General features: G+C 44.9%; 2 protein-coding genes and 1 non-coding gene across 4 annotated transcripts; 2 read left to right on the top strand and 1 right to left on the bottom strand.

The window, feature by feature from the left end:
* Positions 1–274: 274 nt before the first annotated feature.
* Positions 275–1,658, bottom strand: LOC125963148 (protein NYNRIN-like). Its single transcript, XM_049705189.1, has one exon. The coding sequence runs from the start codon at positions 1,567–1,569 to the stop codon at positions 508–510; it is 1,062 nt and encodes a 353-aa protein (XP_049561146.1). The 5' UTR covers positions 1,570–1,658; the 3' UTR covers positions 275–507.
* An 8,254-nt stretch (positions 1,659–9,912) lies between these two features.
* RBMX (RNA binding motif protein X-linked) lies at positions 9,913–18,758 on the top strand. Of its 2 annotated transcripts, XM_012536348.3 has the most exons (11): positions 9,913–10,071; positions 11,306–11,434; positions 11,633–11,739; positions 12,210–12,381; positions 12,995–13,147; positions 13,406–13,520; positions 13,622–13,747; positions 13,853–13,935; positions 14,562–15,784; positions 16,665–16,755; positions 17,460–18,758. In XM_012536348.3, exons 2-9 carry the CDS (start codon positions 11,326–11,328, stop codon positions 14,870–14,872), a joined length of 1,176 nt encoding a protein of 391 aa, XP_012391802.1. In that variant the 5' UTR covers positions 9,913–10,071; positions 11,306–11,325; the 3' UTR covers positions 14,873–15,784; positions 16,665–16,755; positions 17,460–18,758. The 2 variants fall into 2 exon arrangements, with proteins under 2 accessions (XP_012391802.1, XP_049561145.1); XM_049705188.1 differs by having other exon boundaries at positions 14,562–16,755.
* LOC117196184 (small nucleolar RNA SNORD61) lies at positions 11,486–11,557 on the top strand. Its single transcript, XR_004476265.1, has one exon. It is a non-coding gene; the product is annotated as a small nucleolar RNA SNORD61 (small nucleolar RNA).
* Positions 18,759–23,523: the final 4,765 nt, after the last annotated feature.

Below are 23,523 nucleotides of genomic sequence, written 5' to 3'. Positions count from 1 at the left end.
TGTTCGGGGTGGGGTAGTTGATGTCTTAGGGCTTGTTCTGTTTCCTGGATGGCAGTGGCTTGTTCGCTCAACTGTTGGATAACTTTGGGAATCAAACTGATATATGAGCGAAAGACCCTGATAGAGCCCACGGGGTAGGCATCAGTTGCCCATCGGTAGATTTTTCCTTGTACCCCTTTTACCCATCTTGTGTCCCAGGGATCTTTGATGTTGATGAATAATTGACCCTTGCCATTTGTGGTGAGCAGGTGGGATTGTCGGAGCGAGCTCCTGGTATCTAGTTTTGCCACATGGATGTTACATGAGTGATAGGGGCACCCCCCATAGGTCTCATTCCACCATTGACAGTAGTCTCGGGTCTGATCGTAAGTGAAGCAGACAGCAGGGGTGGACCATCCCAGGGGAACACCTTCTGTGTTAGAGATGGGGATCTGGACTGTTACTAAGGCCTGGCACCCATCTGGTTGGCAGTCTCCCATGCCCAGGACTCGGGTGTGGGTCCTACCTTTAGCTTGCCATGTCCCATGGACATGGAAGCGCCATAGGGACATCTGGTGAGTCCTCAGTGGCAGAAGGAGCAGCAGGAGGAGAGACAGGGTGACAGACAAGCCGTAGTCTCGTGGGACCCTGCAGAAGGGCCGTCCAAGTCTCTGGAGTTGGGGCCATTTTAAGGTGGGAGACATGGTACCAGGAGGGGTGTCCCAAGAGTTTAGCTGCCATGGGAGTGGTGAGGATCACCGTATGGGGGCCTGTCCACCGTGGTCTAAGAGATTGAGGGTGTAATTCTTTGAGGAGGACGCTATCGCCGGGTTGTAGACGGAGAGAGGAAGTTTCAGAGACAGTCACTGTCGGTAGATGACGGTCAGCGTGTTCACGGAGAAGGCAGCGAAGCAGGGAGAGATAGGGAAGGTAGGAGGCTAGGGGTGGACTCTGGGTTGGTAGGTCGTGAAGGAGGAAAGGGCGGCCGTAAAGTAGTTCAAATGGACTGAGGCCAGTAGGAGTCCGAGGTGAGGCTCGGATTCGGGTAAGGGCTAGAGGAAGCAGGTCGGGCCATGAGACACGGACCTCAAGGGACAGTTTGGTGAAGTGGTCTTTTAAGATCCCATTGGCGCGTTCAACCTTACCGGATGATTGGGGGTGGTAGGGGATGTGGAGTTTCCAGGTGATCTGGAGAGCCTCTGATACCTGTTGAACCACCTGAGAGACAAAGGCGGGTCCGTTATCCGACTGAATGGAGACCAGCAGACCAAATCGGGGGATGATGTGTTGAAGCAGGATGGTGGCGACTGTGTCTGCCGTTTCTCGAGTTGTTGGATAGGCCTCGATCCAACCTGAAAAGGGGTCAACGAGAGTGAGCAGATATCCGAAGCGTTTGCAGCGGGGCATATGGGTAAAGTCGATCTGCCAGTCTTCACCAGGCTGATGTCCACGCATCTGGTGTGTAGGAATTCGGGGCCGTAGGCCTCCTTGTGGGGAGACGGATGTGCAGGTTTGGCAGGCCACGTGAGTCTTTGAGATGGCCTCTCTAAGTCCTGGCAGATGAAAGAGGGGGTCCAAAAAACGGAACATTGCTTTTGGACCAATGTGTAAGGATTTATGGATGTCTGATAGGAGGCCGGCTGCTTGGGCCAGAGGTAGGGCAATTTTGTTGTCTATAAAAATCCATCCTTGTCTTTGTGTCCCCCTTTTGATAGTAAGGCAGCTTCCTCGTGCGGGGTATATGTGGGTTGGGTAGGACTGGTAAAAAATAGGAGTGGAGCTGGAGGATCCCCTTTTGCAAGCTCTCGGGCCACGGAATCGGCCTTCGAGTTACCTTGTGCTATTGGGTTGGATGGGAGTTGATGACCCCTGCAATGGATAATTGCTACTTCTTTAGGAAGCTGGAGGGCCTCCAGGAGTTTTGCAATGAGGGAAGCGTTGACCACTGGGGATCCCTTAGTGGTCAGAAATCCGCATTCCCTCCATAGTGCTGAGTGGCTGTGTGCAATGAGAAAGGCATATTTAGTCTGTGTAGATGTTAACCCTTTGGTCTTTGGAAAGGTTAAGGGCTCGTGTAAGTGCGATTAGTTCAGCCTTTTGGGAGGTCGTTCCTTCTGGGAGTCTGTTAGCCTCGATAATAGTTGAGATAGTTACCACCGCGTAGGCTGCCCGTTGGCGTCCGTCAGGACCGAGTATCGAACTACTGTCCACAAAGAGAGTGCGGTCCGGATTTGAAAGAGGGGTGTCAAAGAGTCCCTCTCTTGGTGGTTTGAAGGCTTCTATGACATGAGGGCAGGAATGGGATGGAAAACCCCCGGTGCCAGAGATAGGCAGGAGGGAAGCCGGGTTCAGGCAAGGGGAGAGATCAAGAGAAACAGCTGGGTTTTCAATGAATAGTAGGTGGAACTCCTGGATGCGGGAGGGGCCCAGGAGGGAGAGAGACTTGTGGCCTAGGAGGTCGACCAGCCGGTGGGAGGAAAGCACGCTTAGTGGGTGGGCCAGAGTCAGTTTGAGTGTTTGTTTGGTCAGTTCAGCTGCCGCTGCTAGGGCCCGAAGGCATGGTTGCCATCCCCGCATGGTTGGGTCTAGCTGTTTGGAGAGGTAAGCCACAGGGCGGTAGGAAGGCCCTACAGGCTGGGCAAGGAGTCCAGTGGCTATTCCGGCCCGTTCATCCACAAAAAGGTGAAAAGGTCGGTTTGGGTTGGGCAGAGAAAGGGGAGGAAAAGATATCAGAGCGTTACGGAGGGTGAGAAAGGCCTGTCGAACGGCGGAAGGAGAGGTGAGGTGTCCTTGAGGGGTTTCTTTAGCGGCTAGATATAAGGGTTTAGCGAGGAGAGCAAAGTTAGGGATCCAGTGTCGGAAAAATCCTATAAGGCCCAAAAAGGAGAGAATTTGCTCCGCTGTTTCCGGAGGCTGGAGTTCATGGATAATTCGGGTGCGGTCGGCTGTTAGACCTTTTGTGGTAGGGGTAAGGTGGAGCCCCAGGTAGGTTACAGAAGATACAGATAACTGAGCCTTGGCTAGGGAGACCCGATAACCGCGAGAGCCAAGGTAATTGAGGAGATCTGCAGTGTGTTGTCTTGAGAGGCTGAGAGATGGGCTACAAAGGAGGAGGTCATCTACATATTGAAGGAGTGTGCTGGGGGTAAGGGAGCAGGAAGTGAGGTCCCGTGCGAGCGCCTGACCGAAGAGGTGAGGACTGTCGCGGAAGCCCTGGGGAAGAACTGTCCAGGTGAGCTGACTGGAAGTATGAGTATCCGGATCCGTCCAGGTAAAGGCGAAGAGGAAATAGGAGTCGGGATGCAGGGGGATAGTGAAAAAGGCATCTTTGAGATCCAGAACCGTAAAGTGGGTTGTGGATGGGGGGATATGGGAGAGCAAGGTGTATGGGTTTGGTACTACTGGGTGGAGAGGAATTATGGCCTCATTCATTAGTCGGAGGTCCTGGACCAGGCGATAATCCCCAGAGGCCTTGCGGACAGGCAGGATGGGGGTGTTGCAGGGAGAATCAGTGGGGATAAGGAGTCCCTGGTTTAGGAGTCTGGTGATAATAGGTTGTAGGCCCCTAAGATGAGTCTCAGAGATGGGAAATTGGGGCCTTGATGGAAATTTGGAGGGGTCCTTTAGGCGGATGAGAACGGGGGAATGGTGTGTTGCTATTATGGGCTTAGAAGTATCCCAGACTTGGGGATTGATTGGTTTTGGTGTGATTGGAAGAGGGGGATAGTAGGGGGAGGGTTCTAGAAGACAGGCCGAGAAGAGGAAGCAGGAGTTGGGAGGAGGGGACCTTAGGGTCAAGTCTAACCAGCTGGAGGGAGGCCCCTAAGTGGAAAAGGACATCTCGGCCTAGCAAGGGAACTGGGCAGGATGGTATGACTAAGAAGGAATGAGTAAAAGGGAAGTCCTTCGATATGACATGGGAGTGGACCGGTCTGGAGTGGGAAGGATGATTTGCCATCAATACCCATTACCGAGATCTGGGAAGGAGAAAGTGGCCCGGAATAGGTAGGCAGGACCGAATAGATAGCCCCCGTGTCCACCAGAAATGAGATGGACTTACCCGCTCCCTGTAGCGTTACCCTGGGCTCGGTGAGGGTGATGGGGGTCTTCGAGTCCGGCGCCGTCAGTCGTCAGCCAATCCCAGCAGTTCGAGTGGTAATGCCGTTTGGTCGGCCTGCCCCCCGCGTGGAGACGCTGAGGGAGGGCCAGTCTTAGGGCAGTCACTCTTCCAGTGGCCCGTTAGCCCGCAGCTGGGACAGGGCTTAGACGGAGGTCGGGGATTGGGACACTGGCGAGCCCAGTGGCCTTCTTTTCCGCATTTGAAGCAGGCCCCCGGCGGGGTTGCCTTTTGCGGACCCCGTGGATGCTGTGATCCATGGGAGATGGCCGGCCTTAGGGCGGCCACAAGAGCTTGGGTTTGGAGAGCCACCTTCTGGTGCATCCGAGCCTGTCGGCTGGATTCTGCCAAATCCTCACGACCATTATAGACTTTAAAGGCCATCTTTACCAGACCTCGAATAGGGGTTTGAGGGCCGTCCTCTGCCCGTTTTAATTTCTTTCGGATGTCCGGGGCTGATTGGGTGATAAAATGGGTGGCTAGGACCGCTGCCCCTGCCGGGGTTGTCGGGATCCAGCCGGGTGTAGAGAGTTAAGGCCTCTGTAAGGCGATTGAGAAAGATAGCTGGATTTTCGTTACGTTCTTGGGTTATCTCTTTTAGTTTTTCAAAATTGACCAGCTTATGAGCGGTAGCCTGCATGCCAGTCAGGAGGCATTGGATCATGAGGTCGCGTTTACGGCGGCCATCTTGGCCATCCTGGTAAGTCCAGCCTGGGTCGGTGCCAGGTACGGCAGTCGCTCCGACAGGCATGGAGTTGCCGGTAAGGTGAACCTGATCTGCATGGTTTCGGGCAGCAGTTTGAATTCTTTCCCTTTCGTCAGGGGTTAAGGTAGAGGACAGAACCACAAAGATATCGTGCCAGGTTAGAGCGTAAGGTTGAGATAGGTAGCGAAATTCTTTGATGTAGTGGGAGGAGTCGGCAGAGAAGGAACCTAATCGTTTTTCAATTTGAGAGAGGTTCTGGAGAGAGAAAGGGACAGGGACTCTGACCAGTCCTTCCGCTCCTGCTACCTCCCTCAGAGGGCACAGGAGATTTGAATCTTGGGAGTCGTGAGAGCGTGTATGTGCACTAATTGGCGAAGCAAGGGGCGTGGGAGGAGAAACCATTGAGGGAGGCGGGGGAACGGTTGGAGGCGCCTGAGCGCTTCGGGAGGAGGAGGGACCGCTTCAGGGTAGGGTGGAGGTTGGAGAGGAGTTCTGGAGCGGGGAGAGGCGAGAGATTCGGGAGGGTCGGTTAGTGGGGAGGAATCCAAGGGGACTGAGGTTTTGGATGGAGGAGATGTTTGCTTGGCAAGGAGGATTTGAGAGGTATAACAATTGACGCAAAGGGAGGGGCGGGAGCGCAAATACCAGAAGGCCTGAACATTGGGGACCTCGGACCATTTGCCGTCCTGCGGCAGTAATTATCTAGATCACGGAGGATATTAAAATCGAAAGTCCCTTCAGGATTGATTGTCTAGAGGATATTGTGGCCAGGCCACAGTGGAATAGAAAATAAGCCGTCGGCAACGGAGATCTTGGGAGAAGCCGAGGGCTGTAAAATTGGCTAGGAGACACCCCAGGGGCGTCTTAGGATCTGGTTTCGACTGTGAGGTTCCCATGACCCCCAGTCTGTCCCTGAGTGAATGGAGAGGGAGAGAGGCGTCCCTGGTCTCCGTCTCCAATTCACGGCAGGTCGGAGGGCGGTCAGGCGATTGGGACGTCTCCACAATCACCCGAGGCCCGGCGGGTCGGAGAGCGGTCAGGCAATTGGGACGTCTCCACAGTTGCCCGAGGCCCAGAGAGAGGACGGAGGAATCCCTGACGCGGCCGCGATTAAGGACAGGGAGTCCGGTGGGCAGGGACTCTGAGGGTCGGAGGGAACAAGGGAGGGGGACTTACCCCGTTTTCTGCCGGATCGGGTGGATGAGTAGAGGTTCCCTGGTTGTCTCCTGGGGGAGGGGAGGAGCGGCCCGCGCGGTAACCCGCGGGGCTTGGTACCCCTCCCGGGTTTCGGCACCAAATGTAAGATCGGATCTTAACAAACGGCACCGCAAAACAGAGGAAAGCTTCAAGTGAGCGCTCCCGGGCGAGCGAGGTTCACTGGCCCGAGAGAAAGAGGCCAGAGAAGTCGCCCCCGGGCGAGGGTTGGGCAAGATTTTATAAGGGAAGAAGGGAAAGGGGTGTGGTGAATCTGGGAGGGCGCAGGGTATTCCTTATTTGGTGGTCTTTTCGGGTATCCTGGGGGACCGTTAGTCCCGCCCCTCGAAAGGCGGGAAGGCTGGGCCGGGTGCAAAGTCCCCAGGTCAGATTCTGGAACTGGGTGGTCCGGAGAGTTTTGGTCTGATGCAACCTGTGAATCTGATTGTGTTCCCCTGCCTCGGGCCAGTTGGCCTTACACTTACTATGCACCCATCTCATACTAAGTAACATGGAGGATAAAAAGAGCTTGTAATTCATTCAGCCGACATTTATTTAGCACTGATTATATTCCAAGGATACCTAGTGGAGAAGTAAGATCACTGGACTCAGACCATTGGTCAATCATTGAGATGGCATCTGGAGAGCAACAATGAGGCAAAGGAAAAATTAGAGTAAAAAGAAAATTATAACTATACTTAATGATAATCCAAAGGAGTAAATAGAAAGAAAGAAGTAAAGGGAAAAATCTAGAAGATCCATGAAGGGGAAGGATGGGATTCAGAGATTAGTTTTGGGCAGTCTGCTTACCCGATTGCCTGTTGGCCAGAGCTGCTCACACTTAGCTTGCCCACATCCCCTCTCTCTTGGGACTACATCAGCAACACCCTGCTTCCTGCCCCTCCCTTCCCCTGTACAGTCTCTGGATTGCAGCCACCGTGATCTCTTTAAGATGAAATCTGATTATCTTGCTTTACCTCTTAAAAAGGCTCCCCTCTCCAGTGCCCTCTGATCCGGTCAGTAGGCCCTCTGCCTCCCTCTCCAGGTACTTGCTTTGTCCTCTGTGTCTCACCTCTAGATTCTAAGCTACAGCCATAATGATGCTCTCCTACAGATTCCTCAACTAGCCATTCCCCACCCCCTCCCTTTCTCTTCTGGTCATTGGAAGTGCTGGCCCCCTAGTCTAGAGCACTCCACTCCCCACCTCCCACATTCCTGAGCACGAACTGCAAAGACCAGAGTAATCTGTTCCACTGGGAGGCACATTTCCTTCTCGAGACCCAGGGGGACAGGGACATCTATGGTAGAAATCAGCCCCGTTCTCCCCTAGTCCGGCAGAGGCCCTCTAGTCCTTTTGCCTGGATCTGAGACAGAGAAAGAGCACCTGCTGGCCCAGGGGGAGGGATTTCTCCTAGTTCTGCCTGGGGGTGCAGACTCCCTTTGCTGAGGCGAGCATTTAAGTGCTTTTTGCCAACCTGGCCAATCCCCAACTATCGCTACTCAATAATTTACATAACTCATTCTGAAGGCAAGTGGACGTGACTTTTGCCTTACTTGTTATTATTTGGCTGGGAAAAGAAAAAAGGACAAATATTCTTATTGAACTGAGTACTATTCCCTCCATTAATGTTCATAATTCAAAGCTGGTTCCAAAGCTCCTTGGAGCTTTTACCCACGACCTGAGCATCATTTCCTACCACCTGCCTGGCATATACCGTAATTCACCACAGCAGAGTTAACTGTAACTGTGAAGAAGTGACAATTGTCCATAAATTCTACCCCTCCCCCAAGATAAACTGGTAACATTTTAGCATATTTCCTTCTAGTGTTTTCCTCTCCACATGTATTTTTTAGTAATTAATACAGACTTCTTTTCTTTTCCCCATTGTATTCTCTTCTTTGGTGGTCCCATTAACTCTGATGAGTTTCATTACTATTTCTAAAGCGACAGATTTAGCCCTGATCTCTGGTCTGAGCATCAGATTTCTTCACCCTCGCCCACATTCCCAAACTTGCTCCTTTGCAGCCATTTTGATAAATGGCCACCACCTATTAATACCAGATAGTCATCCATAATGACTTACCCTGTTGTTTGAATTCAACCCCAGTGCTCTCCCATCTGATTCATTAGCAAATCCTGTCCATGCTACCTGCCATATACACCTAGCAATTGTTCCTTCCTCCCCAGATCCACTGCTGAACCCTAATTCAAGGCACTGTCTTCTCTCTCCTGGTCTGTTCACACAGCCCCAGTGGTGTCCCTGCTTCCACACTTACCCCTGCAATCTTTTTTTTTTTTTTTTTTTGCGGTACGCAGGCCTCTCACTCTTGTGCCCTCTCCCGTTGCGGAGCACAGGCTCCGGACACGCAGGCTCAGCGGCCATGGTTCAGCAGCCTAAGCCGCTCCGCAGCATGTGGGATCTTCCCGGACCGGGGCACAAACCCGTGTCTCCTGCATCGGCAGGCGGACTCTCAAGCACTGCGCCACCAGGGAAGGCCCCTGCAATCTTTTAATGGGTTCGAATGTTCTGCCTACCTTGGCTCCCTCATTTTATGCCCCTTAAATTCCGGTCGCCCTGGATCCCTTTCTGTCCCTTGATACATACAACCTCTTTCCCTCCACTTTGCGCTTGTTTCTCTGAAAAGCTTCGGATCTCCCACCCCCACCCCAGCTTTCCCGAGGCGGATTTCTTTTCTTCCTTCAGAGCTGATCTCCAAAGCCACCTCTTCAGATAGACCTTCCCTGAGGGCTAAATCGAATTTGGTCTCCCAAATGTTGTCCATCAAAGCCCTGAGTTTACTTCTTCCCTGGCACTAATCACAAGATGCAATTGTTTTATTTGTTAATTGTATTTAAATGTTCTCCTTAGTTTGTAAAGAAATTAGAAAATAAAAAATTTTTGTAATCCCCTCCACGAGTAGGATTGGCAGATAAAAAACACAGTTACGGGCTCCCCTGGTGGCGCAGTGGTTGAGAGTCCGCCTGCCGATGCAGGAAACACGAGTTCGTGCCCCGGTCCGGGAAGATCCCACATGCCGCGGAGCGGCTGGGCCCTTGAGCCATGGCCGCTGAGCATGTGCTCCGCAACGGGAGAGGCCACAACAGTGATGAGGCCCGCATACCGGAAAACAAACAAACAAACACAGTTACATTTGAATTTCAGATAAACAGTGAATAAGTTTACTTTATATGATATTGAGATCTACTTATATTGAAAAAAAAGTATTTGTTATCTGGAATTCAAACTTGACTGGGCATCCTGTATTTCATTTGCTAAATCTGGCAGCCTTACCAATGAGGCGCGTTGCCCTTGTCTCGCTTTGCTGGGTTGTACCCTCACGGCCAAGCCCAGAGCCTGCCCGCCATTTAGTAGATGCTCAGTAATTGTTCTATGTAAACGGATAATCTGTCTCTTTAGTACAGTTCTTTTCCCCCACCTCACACTTATTTATCAGAATTTTCCCCATTCACTAAAAATTCTTGTTAAAGATATTTGGGGAAAATGTATTTTTAATACAATAATTCTAAGCTTCTTTGTTTTTCATTTCTGCAAAACTGGCATAATTCTCTCCTCATCAACGTTGTTTTGAGAATTAGAGTTAATGGGTGTAAAGTTTAGCACCATGCCTGGCCCACCAGAACACGCAAAAAATTTCAGTTCTTTTTTACATGAAGCCCGTTGAACCATTTTAGCGGAAAGCAAAAACGCGGGTTTGGGGAGCACCGGTGGGGGTTGGGAAAACGGTTAGAAATCGGGGCCAGCTGGAGAGCTGAGGGCCCAGGAAAAGGGGAGGAGCGAAGAGTGAATAACAGCGGAGGCAGCTAATGGGGAAGCTGGGAACCGCTCCCCACCCGTTCGCATTTTAAATTCTAAGCTCCGCCTGCATCCGGGTCCTTGAGCCTCGTTCCCGGGCAGTATAAAGTTTGCTGTCTCCTTTGTTCGCCCTCGTTGCGCAGTAGTGCGAGTGGCTTCTCGCTTCCTTTCTCGGGATCGACCACCCTCCCGCGTGCTGAGCTGCTAGGAAGCCGCGATCGGCGAGCTCGTAGGAGCTTGAAACAGTTGCCACCCCTCCGGTACGTGAGTCCTCTCCTTTACAGTCTGTTTTTCGTTCACTCTTGCCACGTTAGAACTTGGGATTACCTCCTTGGAGATGGGGGTGGCGGGCGCCATTTTAAGAACCCAGAGGTGCCGACCTATTTAGGGAAACTTGGGAGTGTCGAAGGAGAGCAGACGCTGGGGTGCCACTTCGTAGTGTACCTCTGCAGAAAGTTTGGCTGTCGCCTCTGGGGGCGGGAGGTGGCGGAGGTCGGGGCCTGAGCGGGACGAGGAGGGACCGCGCCTCCGTGGTCGCCACCTGCATTGGGATGGCGGTGGCGCTCCGGGCGGGCACTTGCACTTTTGCGCGGGGTCCTTGTTCATTGGCAGCCTTGGAGCAGAAGCCATTTGAGTTTTCTCAGCCTCCGCTGGTGGGAAAAGTTACTCCCCTGACCGGCGGCGGTTGTTCTGGGCTGAATCCAAGTGTCGCCATTTTGTGTTTTCCACGCGGTTTTTAATGACGGGTTTTAATTGGGTTCCGCTGCAGTCATGGAGTGCTTAGTGTTACAGTGCGCGCTTCCACGTTCCGTTACTTTGTATCCGATGATATTGACACTTTTTAAAAAAGTAAACAACGTAGCGAGCAGGGCAGGGGCTGGTGAAGAAGGGGTCATAACTTCATTAAAACTTTAAATTGGTCCTTAGATTTACTAGGGAATCCCAATGAAAGGCAAAGTTCTCGGGAGAGGGCTTGGTCTTACGGACCTACGTTTGGCCTGTGACCTTGACTGAGTCAGTTTTAAAAAATCATTAGGGTAATTGGGATGTGATCATTGAATTTTTAAAAGGCAACAAATCTAGTGTTAAAGCTAAAATTCACTTTTTGAAATGTTGTAGTTACTTGGTTAAGATTGCCAAAGTGGATTAAGGATAAAGGCATTAGTTAAGTAGGCTTTTGTTTTTTGGCCGTGCCGCGCAACTTGTGGGATTTTAGTTCCCTGACGAGGGATCGAACCTGGGCCCTCGGCAGTGAGAGCGTAGAGTCCTAACCACTGGACGTCAGGAAATTCCCTTAAGTTGGCTTTTTTAACCATTTTAATGTAAACAGTTATCACTGAACTAGTTAAATTGGTTTCCTGGTAAGGCTTAGAAAAAATTGTTTTCTGTGTATTATGCTACTAAGGAATGATTTTAGTAAACAAGAAAAATGAGCCCCGGTACACATGTTGGGGTAAACTTTTCCAGGGAGGGTTAACACTTTTTTTCCAACAGACTTTCACCAGAGGGAAAAAATGGTTGAAGCAGATCGCCCGGGAAAGCTCTTCATCGGCGGCCTCAATACGGAAACAAATGAGAAAGCTCTTGAAGCAGTATTTGGCAAATATGGACGAATAGTGGAAGGTGAGTTATCTGGAAGTATATGCAGGGTTATTGGAATCGTAAAAAAGGTAAGCTGTGATGAATTTGATTGCATTGATCGTATGAAATGATAATGTGCTTTGTCCTCTAAGAAGTTCTGAGCTTTCTTTTTACAGATTTACTTTTGTTTTTCCGTTTGAAATAGAGTAACACTCCTTTTCCCCCTGAAAACTACTTTAGTTCTCTTGATGAAAGATCGTGAAACCAACAAATCCAGAGGATTTGCTTTTGTCACCTTCGAAAGCCCAGCAGATGCTAAGGATGCCGCGAGAGACATGAATGGAAAGGTGAGACTGCACAATACCATGTTTCCTAGTACGTAAAATAGCACAATGTTATTCAAGTCTGGTCTAGGGCAGCTCTTGAATTTTACTGAGTGTATACTTTTCCAGGACCCTCTTATCCTAGCCCTTTGTAATTTTAGAACGAAATTTTGTAAAGTGTATCCTTGACAAGAATCTTTCAGTTTTAGAATATTCGGTATTATACTTCGTCTGGGATCCTTGGCTTTTGTTTTTGGTTATTTGTCTTAATAAGTTGGTCATTGTCTGGCATTGTTTTTAAACTTTACCGACCTAGCAGTACAGTGGATCCACCTTAGGTTTTAGTTCAAATAAGCAGTTATCTTAAAAGACTAGGCATTTAAGTGCTAAACAGAAAGGTACAGCATTTTGAAGGACATACTAGTGTCACAGTGCATAGTGGATCTGCAAGTTCTTTTTTTAAATTTCCATAATTAACCACTGATATTATTTAGTCCTTAGATGGAAAAGCCATCAAGGTAGAACAAGCCACTAAACCATCATTTGAAAGTGGTAGGCGTGGACCACCTCCACCTCCAAGAAGCAGAGGCCCTCCAAGAGGCCTTAGAGGCGGAAGAGGAGGAAGTGGAGGAACCAGGGGACCTCCCTCACGTGGAGGGCACATGGGTAATGACTTAGGTTTACTTTAGGCTTGGTGTATAAGTTAGGAACTGTAAACACACCAGTGTGTGCTTTGGTTGATAAGTATTTTAAAGGCCCTAGCTTTTGAAATTGAGAACACTTGTTCATCTACCAAAGTGCTTGACTTAAGGAAAACATAGAAGCTATCCTAAGTTAAATTACAGTGTCTTGAAATAATTAACAATTAGCTATTCCTTATCCAGGTGAATTCATTCTGTAGGAAAAAACACTTGCAGAAAAATTTTGATAGGTATTAGGTGTTGGTCATATGAAAATGAAACTATATATTTTTTTTGAAGTAACTTGAAAAGAACCCTCAGGAGAACCCTTCGTGTCTACTTTGCTAATCTATGCAGACTTAAATAGATGACTACCGTATAGAGAACTATATACACTTTGTATAGTTCCTTGTATGTAGTTTTCTGTGTATACTCTATATACACTGTACAGTTCTCATGCTCAGTCACATATGAGTGAGAACTCAAGATTCCCCGACTAAACAGAAGTGGTCATACTCTTGATTAAGCAAAGAAAACTAGATTTTTCTTAGTACTTATATTAACATGATTTTCTTCTTTTTGTTGTTGTTCTAATGTAGACGACGGTGGTTATTCCATGAATTTTAACATGAGTTCTTCCAGGGGACCACTTCCAGTAAAAAGAGGACCACCGCCACGAAGTGGGGGTCCTCCTCCTAAAAGATCTGCCCCTTCAGGACCAGTTCGCAGCAGCAGTGGAATGGGAGGAAGAGGTAAATGGTCCATTTATGACAGTCTGTCCTACCACCATAACACAAGGAAGGATTGAGAGGCGAATCCTAAAAATGATGCTTAAAACTGTACCTAGATCATTGAAAAGATTGGTGTACATCAGAAATTTTAAAGAGGATTTCCTCATTTGCATCCATATTGTCATATTTGGTTGAATCGCTACTTTTCATTGCCTGAATATAAATTCACGTTTTGACTTTTCACTGGGTATGTTTTTAAAATGGACATTTTTCCTTAAGCTCCTGTATCACGTGGAAGAGATAGTTATGGAGGTCCACCTCGAAGGGAACCCCTGCCCTCTCGTAGAGATGTTTATTTGTCCCCAAGAGATGATGGATATTCTACTAAAGACAGGTAACAGAGAAGCATAGTAGTTTTTGTCTCTAATATTAATACTTAAGGTTGAAGGGGAGAGCTCATCAAAAATATGAACCAAGTTGCTTTTGTTTCTTTAGCTATTCAAGCAGAGATTACCCAAGTTCTCGTGATACAAGAGATTATGCACCACCACCAAGAGATTATACTTACCGTGATTATGGTCATTCCAGTTCACGTGATGACTATCCATCCAGAGGCTATAGGTAAGTGACTTTGCTGTTGCTGTCATGGCTTGATGTAAAAGAATTTTTTTTGCTGTAAAAATTGATGTTCTGGGGCTTGTAATACGTTTTTTTTCTTTAATTTAGTGATAGAGATGGCTATGGTCGTGATCGTGACTATTCAGATCATCCAAGTGGAGGTTCCTACAGAGATTCATATGAGAGTTATGGTAAGATTTTGGTTGAGGGTCTTTGAATATCACCAGCCTGAGTTTTTAGGTTCATGAGCCAGTTTATTAGGCTGTTGTGGTGCTTGCTTTTAAAGGGATGTTTGCTTGCTTTTAAGGGGGTAACTTAATCAGCTGGGCTTTTCCTAGTCTTGTGAGGGGCTTTTGTTTTTTCTAAGTTTTTTTTTGAGGCTGTTGGCTTGCTTTGGAGGGGATTTTGCTTGCTTAAATTGGCAGCCTTATGTGTTTTCCCCCAACAGTGAAAATACAATTAAAAATTTTATTAACAAGATCAAATGTTTACCATTGCAATATGAAGGAAAGTCTACAGTTCAAAATTGCAACTTATCACTGGAAAGTGGCTGAGTGTCTACTATAAAATAACAAGCTGTCTGGAATATCCTCTTGAAATACACCGTCTTCAGTCTTTTCAAACAAACATTAAAACCCGTCCATTTCCGTATCTCAGCAGATGAGCAAATCCCTGTTAATGGCCAGCAATGGCAGAGTTTAAAACCTCCCAGTTGAGAAAGTAAACGTTTAATACAAAAATTCTGTAAATTCAGATTTAAATGTTGTATATATACAATTTATAGTGTTGCCATATTACCTGACCATTGACCCTGCAGGTAACTCACGTAGTGCTCCACCTACACGAGGGCCCCCGCCATCTTATGGTGGAAGCAGTCGCTATGATGATTACAGCAGCTCACGTGACGGATATGGTGGAAGTCGAGACAGTTACTCAAGCAGCCGAAGTGATCTCTACTCAAGTGGTCGTGATCGGGTTGGCAGACAAGAAAGAGGGCTTCCCCCTTCTATGGAAAGGGGGTACCCTCCTCCACGAGATTCCTACAGCAGTTCAAGCCGCGGAGCACCAAGAGGTGGTGGCCGTGGAGGAAGCCGATCTGATAGAGGGGGAGGCAGAAGCAGATATTAAAAACAAACAAAACTTTGGACCAAAATCCCTGTTCAAAGAAACAAACAAAAGTGGAACCTATTCTATCATAACTACCCAAGGACTACTAAAAGGAAAGATTGTGTTACCTTTTTTAAATTTCCTGTTAAGTTCCCCTTCCATAATTTTTATGTTCTTGTGAGGAAAAAGTAAAACATGTTTAATCTTTGATTTTATGAAATTGCTTTCAACGAGCAAATGTTAAGTGTGTTAAGACTTGACATGTGTACTAGTATTGTAATTTTCCAAGTAAAAGTGTCCCTAAAGGCCACTTTCTATGAATTTTTCCCCAGTAAATGATGAGGCAAGCAATTCTAAGATCTTTCACAAAATATCTATTCATCTAAAATGGAGAGATGACTCCTCCTGCCTATACAAACAAGCTAGCTATTAGAGGGTGGTTCGGGGTATGCTACTCTTAGGATTTCAGAGTGTCTTCAAACTGAAATCTCAATGTTCTCAGTATGAAAAACCTGAGATCAGATGCTTATATTGTAAGGAAAATGCTATTCGCCCAGTAAACCCAAAAAAGCAAATGGATAGTGCTGGCCATATTTTGCTTTTCTGACATTTCCTTGGGAATCTACAAGAACCTCCCCTTTCCCCCTCCCCAATAAGACCATTTAAGTGTGTGTTAAGCAACTACAGAATACTAAATAAAAAGTTTGGCCAAAACCAACCATGAAGCTGCAAACGATGCTTGCTCTTACTGTTTCAAATTTTTGCAACTCTGTAGTGTCTCACTTTTAAGGAACAGCTTGATTGCAAAGGAGAAAATAGATAAGCAATGAAGTTATCTCCAACTTCTCAAAGGCTTATGACTTCTAAAAAGTGAATCTATCAGCATTCCACATCAGATTTAAAGCATCAAATGCCTGTGAAACAGCAAAGATGGTAAGCAAAGCAAACTAGTTTTTCCGTCTAAGTCGAAATTGAACACTTACCTTCCTCATAGTACAGTGAAACATACTGTACCTCATGGCAATGGAAATGCTTTCTAGATTAAAAAAAAAACTTTTGGAAAACAAAGTGTTCGATAGCATATTAGAAGTCCTCCAAATTCAACACTTGGATTTTTTTTAAAAGCATGTATGACACTTAAAGGCCTTAATACAGCTGTTGTTTACCAATAGCGATCTGGGGCTTGGGAGGGGGTATTTTTTTAAATCTGTTTTTGATGAAGACCTTTAAACATGCTTCATGTTTTAACATTTTTCAAATTATTCTTTTAGTCAATGTAGGAAATGGCTTAAGTTTGGGGTCCCCCTCTCTTTACCCCTGTAAGCCATTGCAAACCTGACATTTAGTTGGATGCCTGACTTGTTTTTAGTTCTGTGAAACTACACTGTATGGAGAAAATCTATTGCAAGTGGTCTTTAAAAAGCAAAACCTGAGGCAGCATGACCCAGGTCCAGCCATGAAGTTGAAAAAGATGCTCTTGAATATAGTAAACTTGAAGACCTCCAACTAAAAATCCTTACACTGCACTTATTCCTTCAAATAAGTTTTGTCCGTTCAACTTATGGATTTAACATGGCAGTGCACCATTGGAACAGAATGGGGATCCATAAGCCATGCAACTTAACCATTTAAGCCATTCCAGTCCATCCCAAGCCAGTGAAGCTTCCACCACTTAAGAGAAATAGTAGAACATGAAATACGTTAAGCTGCAAGTCTGAACTTGCCTTTTCTTTCTGGAAAAGGGGGCAGTTATAGGCAAGTTTTGAAGAATTTCCTTAAGAGGGATAACTAGTTACCTATTTAATTTTTACAGGTTGAGAATTTTGGTCATGGTCATGATGGTCATGGAGTGCTGATTGATTCACAATAGATAAAGCTGGCAGCAAGAGAAATGCAATGCTAAGGTAAGTTCTGAAAGCAGTGACCTTTGTAGGTTTAAATACTACAGCTTTGCCGTGGTGCATATGTTGATATTGGCAAGTTCTTTGTAATGGGATAATCTAATGCTTGGATTACAAGGATAAAAAGTGCTCTAATGTGTAACACCTGGCACATTATTCGTTCAAATGTGGGGTGACGTTATCTTAAACAGGCATATTTCCATGAGTGGCTCAGTCATGCAATGCTTTTAGTAGCTCTATTGAATGCATACATTTTGCTAATACTGTTTTCAGAAGCAGTTGTTGGCTGGCGCTTTACAGTTAGTGTTTTGTCGTGTAAGCAGACTTAACTTGTATGAGGTTCAGATTTTATCCTGTGCGTTTTTTAAATGACACCCTTTTCATCAGTTCCTGATTGTTTGATTGGCCACAGTACAGACTGGCTGAAGGGTGAACAGATGCAGCTGCCACCGAGTCCCTAGTTTGAGTAACGATTTTATTAGTAAAATGATGACATAGTTATTGTCTTCATTACCAAAGTGATGCTTACAGGAATTATAGGTTTTTATGGTTGCTTTTTTGAGCTTGTAATTTAAAGCAAATGTTATACATGTTGCCAGTTAAAGCAACAAAGTAATGTATTTAAAGAATAGGTAAGGGGGGCCAGTAATTTCCAGTATAAAACAGTAAATACTTTGTGATGTGATAACATGCTTTTCATTTTACAGAGTTGTTGAAGCAGAAGAATGCTGATTGTCCTTAAGGCACAACAGTTGCATAAGCAGTACTCATCAGAATTGGTTTGGTGCAGACAAGATTTTTGCCTTCCAGGGTTCCTGTGGATCTAAGGAAGGCATCAACGTTGGTTAGCACTTGTAACTAGGGAGTGGCAGTTACTTAAAATAAGTAATTGACCAGATGGAGAAAGGGGAGCAATTAAAGAAATTGGTAAGTGGAGGTAGTCAGGAAGTTTTCATGGTTCTTTATGTAGATCTTACAGCTTTGACTTTCATTTCCTTTAGCCAAAGTCATAGGGACAACTGCAATTTAGAACTTCCTAATTACCACTGATTGTCAGAAAGTCGGATTAGAAAAATGAAAGGCATAAGAGGTGACTTTATCCAGTAAAGTGTCTGATTTTCAGCAGGTAAAATATTTCTTGGTGTTAGTTTATCCAGGAGTGAGATTTAGTCTTAAAACTAAAGGGAAGACTAATATCTGGAAACTAAAGTAACTGGAAACATAAAATGCTCAAAAGCACACTTCTTAAAAACTGGAAACAAAATTGGGCCATTTGGCTTTTGCTATTTTTTTTAAGTTATTTTGTAAGCCTACTTTACCCCTCGCCCCACTTCATATCTTAGAAACAAATCAAGATACAGTACAGCTTTGTCATTTATTGCATTGGAGACTAGAGCCAGTAGTGTAAAAGCTAATGTTCTCAAAGGAAACAGATTTGAGTTGTTGGATTAGGAGAAACCAACTCACCTTCTGAATTTTTGCCTAGTAAATATCAGTACTATCATGTTTAACATTTGCAATCATGGAAAATAATCAAGAAATTTAACCCTCATTTTGATGGGCTCTTCTAATCACAGACCATCAGGGTATTGATCAAATTTAAAAAACCACTGCACTTAACATAGCTGTCTTCCTCAGTCATTCTGTAATCTAAATACTTGGGTTTATGCTTCCGTGGACCTTTTGGCTCTTGAGATTTTATTTAGGTTATCTTGAAGATAAGTGTAGAACATAGAGATTAATCATAGTAAACATGAATACTAAATTGAAGAATGCTTAATGACCAGACAGCTGTTTGGCAAATAGTTTGTTGACCCGGCAGATTTAATTCTGCTCCTGTTGGAAAAAGAATCTGTCTTGATTCTTCTGGCTTTATACTGGTTGTAAAAGAAACAGAATAACATGTTTTTCTTGTTTAACTGGTAGTTGAATATAGAACTTAGGTATAATGGTTTTTCTCTTTTTGGAATGTTTTGTATTTGAACCTTAATAAAACTTAACATGCATTTTTCTTGTGGCCCTGGGTTCTTTTTTATAATAAGGGATTCATTTGGCTTTTAAAGAATGATCTCCACATGTTCCCCTCCCCCAAACCCTAGTTCTCAGGCACTGTTAGCCCTTGCAGTTAGTTGCCAGGGAACATAGTCACTGAGGGTATCCTGTGGCTAGGCTTCCTTCATTAGGAGAGGGAGTTTCAGGTAGGTATCACGGTAATTCGGATGATTTCATTTAATCCTTACCCTGAAATTGGAGCAATAACACCAAAGAACTAGAAGCTAAAGTACAAAAGATGTACTGTAGTGCTTTTGATATTTCCTGCTGGCTCCTGGGAAGGAGGCAGGTTGGTTAATTTGATTTGGCAGAGTCCCACTTCAGACCAACTCTTCAATGGGGATGCCATTAAACCAGCACATGATTAGTGTACTTCTTTATTGGTAAGTTTCTTTACTGTTCTATGTACATCTGACTCATGTTCCTTTGCACTTGATAAAACTAATTTAGTGACAGTTGTCCTTTATTTAAGGGAGAACAGTCGATGGGTCGGGAGTGCAGTGGCTCACAAGCAGCAAAGCACTGTTCCCAGGGCATTTGGGGCAAGAGTTTTACAGAGTAGGCATCATTGGCTGTGGGGTCCTGTTTTCTAGGGGAAGGTGAGCTAGCTAAAGTTGGAGGATTGTGATGGGTGTATGTTAAAAGGTCACCTTGATGGGGTGTTTTCCTGTAAATGTGTGCTGACTTAGGTTTACCTTTGTGAGGTGGGCCAGACCACTGCTGGCAGCCTTCATTTTGTGGGTCCTGATATATGTATTAACTTTTATAAGCATGTAAAACAGGATATTGTGGTTGGGCTATATAGCCAGTTGAAGGAACTCATCACATGGAAAAGCAGTGTTAGCTGAGCATTAGGGTTGCAGAAAAAGCTTCAGTACTGTCATTCTGTAAATAACCTCAGCTCTATACCAGTTCCAGAAAAACTTAAAATCCATCACATCACATCAATTTTTGTTCAGTTGCACATGTCAATAACCTGAAAACAGGCATTCACAACAATAATAAGCTCAATGTTCATAAATTCTGAAATTTCAACCAGAAGCGAACCATGAGATTTGGTAAAAGCTCACATACTATCAAAGTGGAGAACGTTGCTGTCACCCCAGCAAGTTACCTTGTGGCCCTTCCTCGACGACTCTTGGCCCCTATCCCCTAAAGACGAACTGCCTGTTCTTGAATATAAATGTAATAAAAATATGGGTCCTATAAGGCTTTCATTAAGCAAAGTGCTTTTGAGATTCAGCCATGTTGTGTACGCATATGAGTATGAGCAAAGTACGGTTTACCTATTGCTGGAAACCTGGGCTTTTTCAGCTCTTGGCTATTACAAATAAAGTCCCTGTGAATGAATGTTCTCATGCAAGTCTGTACATGATTAGAGATGAAAACAGGTATGAAATTGCTGGATTGTAAGAAAGTTTTATAAGAAATTGCCAGACGATTTTCCCAAAGTTCTATTAGCACTAACAATGTGAGTTCTGGTTACTCGACCCCACCGATGTCTGGTGTTTTAAAATTTAGCCATTCTACTGGGTACATTGTATCATTGTGGTATAAATTTGTATATCCAATGAATAATGAGTAGCACTTAAATTTTTTGAATTGAAATATTTACAGTGAAATGCATAGATGTCAAGTGTTCAGTTTGATTAGTCTTGAAAAATACTTAGTTTTATACGGTAACCTGCACATCAGGACAGAACATTGCCCTCCAGGAAGTTCCCACCCCCTAGAGAAACAACATTGACCTGGTTTCTATTGGTGTAGGATATTTTTGCATATTTTAATACTTTGTATAAGTTAAATCCTACAGCAATGTATCTTCTGTGTTTAGCTTTCAGCATGTTTGAGACTTATCCATATAGTTGTACTGGTAGTTTGTTCCTTTTTGTTGCAGGGTAGAATTCCAGTGTAGTTTATCCATTTTATTGATGGACATCTGAGCTGTTTGCAGTTTTGGGCTATGAGGAATAATGTTGCTCTGAATTTTCTGATGTAGGTCTTAGACATATTTTCATTTCTCCTGGAGAAATGCCTTGCAGTGGAATTGATGGGGTAATAGGGTAGGTGATATATGCTTAATTTTAAGAAACTGCCAGATATTTTACTCAAAGTGACTGCCATCTTATGCTCTCATAGCAATTTATGAAAGTCCTGGTTGCTTTCCAACATTTGCTGCTGTTGATCTGGTCCATTTCAGCCATTTTAGTGGATGGGTGGGGTGGTATCACGTGATTTTCATTTGCGTTTTCCTGATTAATGATGCTGAGCACTTTTTAAAAAACTTTATTTTGGGATGATTTTTACATTTACAGAAAAGTTGCATAGATAACAGAGTTCATGTATATCCTTCACCCAGTTTGCCCTAACTTTATTATCTTACGTAAGCATGGTGTATTTGTCAAAACTAAGATTAGCATTGGTACCAATGAACTAAACTAGACTTTATTGAAGTTTCACAGATCTTCTAGTGTCTTCTTTCTGTTCCAGGATCTAATCTAATATCTCACATTCTATTTCATATTTGGTAGTTTCTCATGTTCTTATAGCCAATTTTATATGTTCTTTGAAAAACTGTACAAGTCTTTTGTCCATTTCAACAGTTCTTTTAAATATAAAATTCTCAGTATATTCTGGATGCAAGGTCTTTGTGATGAGATATGAATATTTTCTCCTAGTCTGTCTTGCCTTTTTTTTTTCTTATTTTTCTTGATGAGCAAATTAAATCTAATCAAACATGGTTATTGCTTCCTGTGATAGGTCAGTTGAATTCGAGGTCATGAAGATCTTTTTCCTTTTTTCTACAAAGTCTGGTAGTTTTAAATTGTTAGGTCTATGATTCATTTTGAATTGATTTTTTTTTATGGTGAGGTAGGGGTTTAAGTTTACTTCTTAACATATGGACTTAAATTTATTCTAGCATCTTTTGTTGCTAAGACTACTCTTGCATTGAATTACCTCAGTATCTCTGTAGGAACCATATATACCTAGGTCCATTACTGTACTTAAAATTAATGTGTATCCTTTTTTATATAAATTTATTTATTTATTTTTGGCTGCGTTGGATCTTCCTTGCTGCGCACGGGCTTTCTCTAGTTGCGGTGAGCAGGGGCTACTCTTCATTGCAGTGCGCAGGCTTCTCACTGCGGTGGCTTCTCTTGTTGTGGAGCATGGGCTGTACGCACGCAGGCTTCAGGAGTTGCAGCATACGGGCTCAGTACTTGCGGCTCTCAGGCTCTAGAGTGCAGGCTCAGTAGTTGTGGCACACGGGCTTTGTTGATCCGTGGCATCTTCCTGGACCAGGGCTCGAACCTGTGTCCCCTGCGCTGGCAGGCGTATTCTTAACCACTTAACCACTTAGCCACCAGGGAAGTCCCCTCTGGCCTCTCTTGTCCGTGGTGCTTGCCCCTCTTTCATTTTAGGCCACTAGCCCCTGATCTCCAGCACCATCCCAGACTTGCTCTCTCCAGTGTCTGGGTATTCCTCAGTTTTATCTGGACTATCTGTGTTAGAATTCCAACTCCAGCATTACCAGCTGTGTGACCTTTAGACAAGTTACTTAATCTCTTTGTACTTGTTTTCTTATCTGTAAAATAGGGTTAATAATATAGCATTGGCTGGGAAGATTAAATGAGTGCCTGGTACATGGTAAATGCTGCGTAAGTAGGAGATTTCATCATTATCTGTCAGTTTTCCTTGTGTGCCATCTTCAGGGCTGGAATTGGAGGGAGCCAGCACCTTATGTTAGATCAGCATCTTGTCAAGGACTGAAAGTCTCTACTACAAGCCAATGTTCCTTCTTTCTCTCCTGAATCATCTCAATTTTTGTTAATTGTGATTAGTCCACACAAGACCCTTCTCATTTTATTTTCACTTTTTTATTCCCACTCCCTGCCCACCAGTGGCAACCATTATAATGCATTTAATGTATATCCTTTTTGTTTGTATGTGTTCTTATTGAATGTATATCAATGTTTTATATGCATATATTTAAAATTAAATGGTATGGTATTGTATATCTGTTTCTTACAACGTCTCATCACCATGTTTTGAAGATTTGAAGATGTTGCAAATACATATCTAGTCCATTGCTTCTAACTAGTATAGCATTTGAAGGTGTGCATCCCCAGTTTTGCCTATCCGCTCTCCCAGTTTGGTGTGTAAGCTATTCTTCCTGGGTTGTAGTGTGTATCTGGCCGCCTGGAGCATCCTGAGGTTTGACCCTAGTTATGGGTTTAATGGCGGTTGGAAGTGGTTGTGGTGGATCTTAAGGAGAATACTATTCCCTTTCAAGGAATCTGCCCCAGGTGAAGTTATCACAGGATTTTTAAGCAGGGAGAGACTGACTTCTACAGATACTGCAGAACCAGCACTCAGATGAACTCAGAAAAATCCACCCAACGCCAGAGTCTGATGGTCATCATTACTGGTGTACCGGCTGGGTGCAGCAGCTACCTGAGCTTCCAAAGCACTGCTTCAGTTGGCACTTGATTCATTGTGATTGTCCCTGCAGGCCACGGATTACTAGCATCCTTTTTTTTCTCATTTGCAAGGAGCACTGCCCTCAAGCCCAAAGCCATGAACAAACCAATCCCCAAATCCTGTTTTTGTGGGTTTGCAGTTGTCACTCTGCAGGGTCCATCTCTAGGCCAGTTCAGTATTTATTTCGGTCCAATCGGGAGAGGGAAACTTCACAGTACTTTGAACAGGGAAGGTTTG

The sequence above is a fragment of the Orcinus orca genome, chromosome X (assembly GCF_937001465.1).
Source record: "Orcinus orca chromosome X, mOrcOrc1.1, whole genome shotgun sequence".
Classification (NCBI taxonomy): Eukaryota; Metazoa; Chordata; class Mammalia; order Artiodactyla; family Delphinidae; genus Orcinus; species Orcinus orca.
The sequence above is the reverse complement of the archived record's forward strand: the minus strand, read 5'-3'. Positions and strand labels throughout refer to the sequence as shown.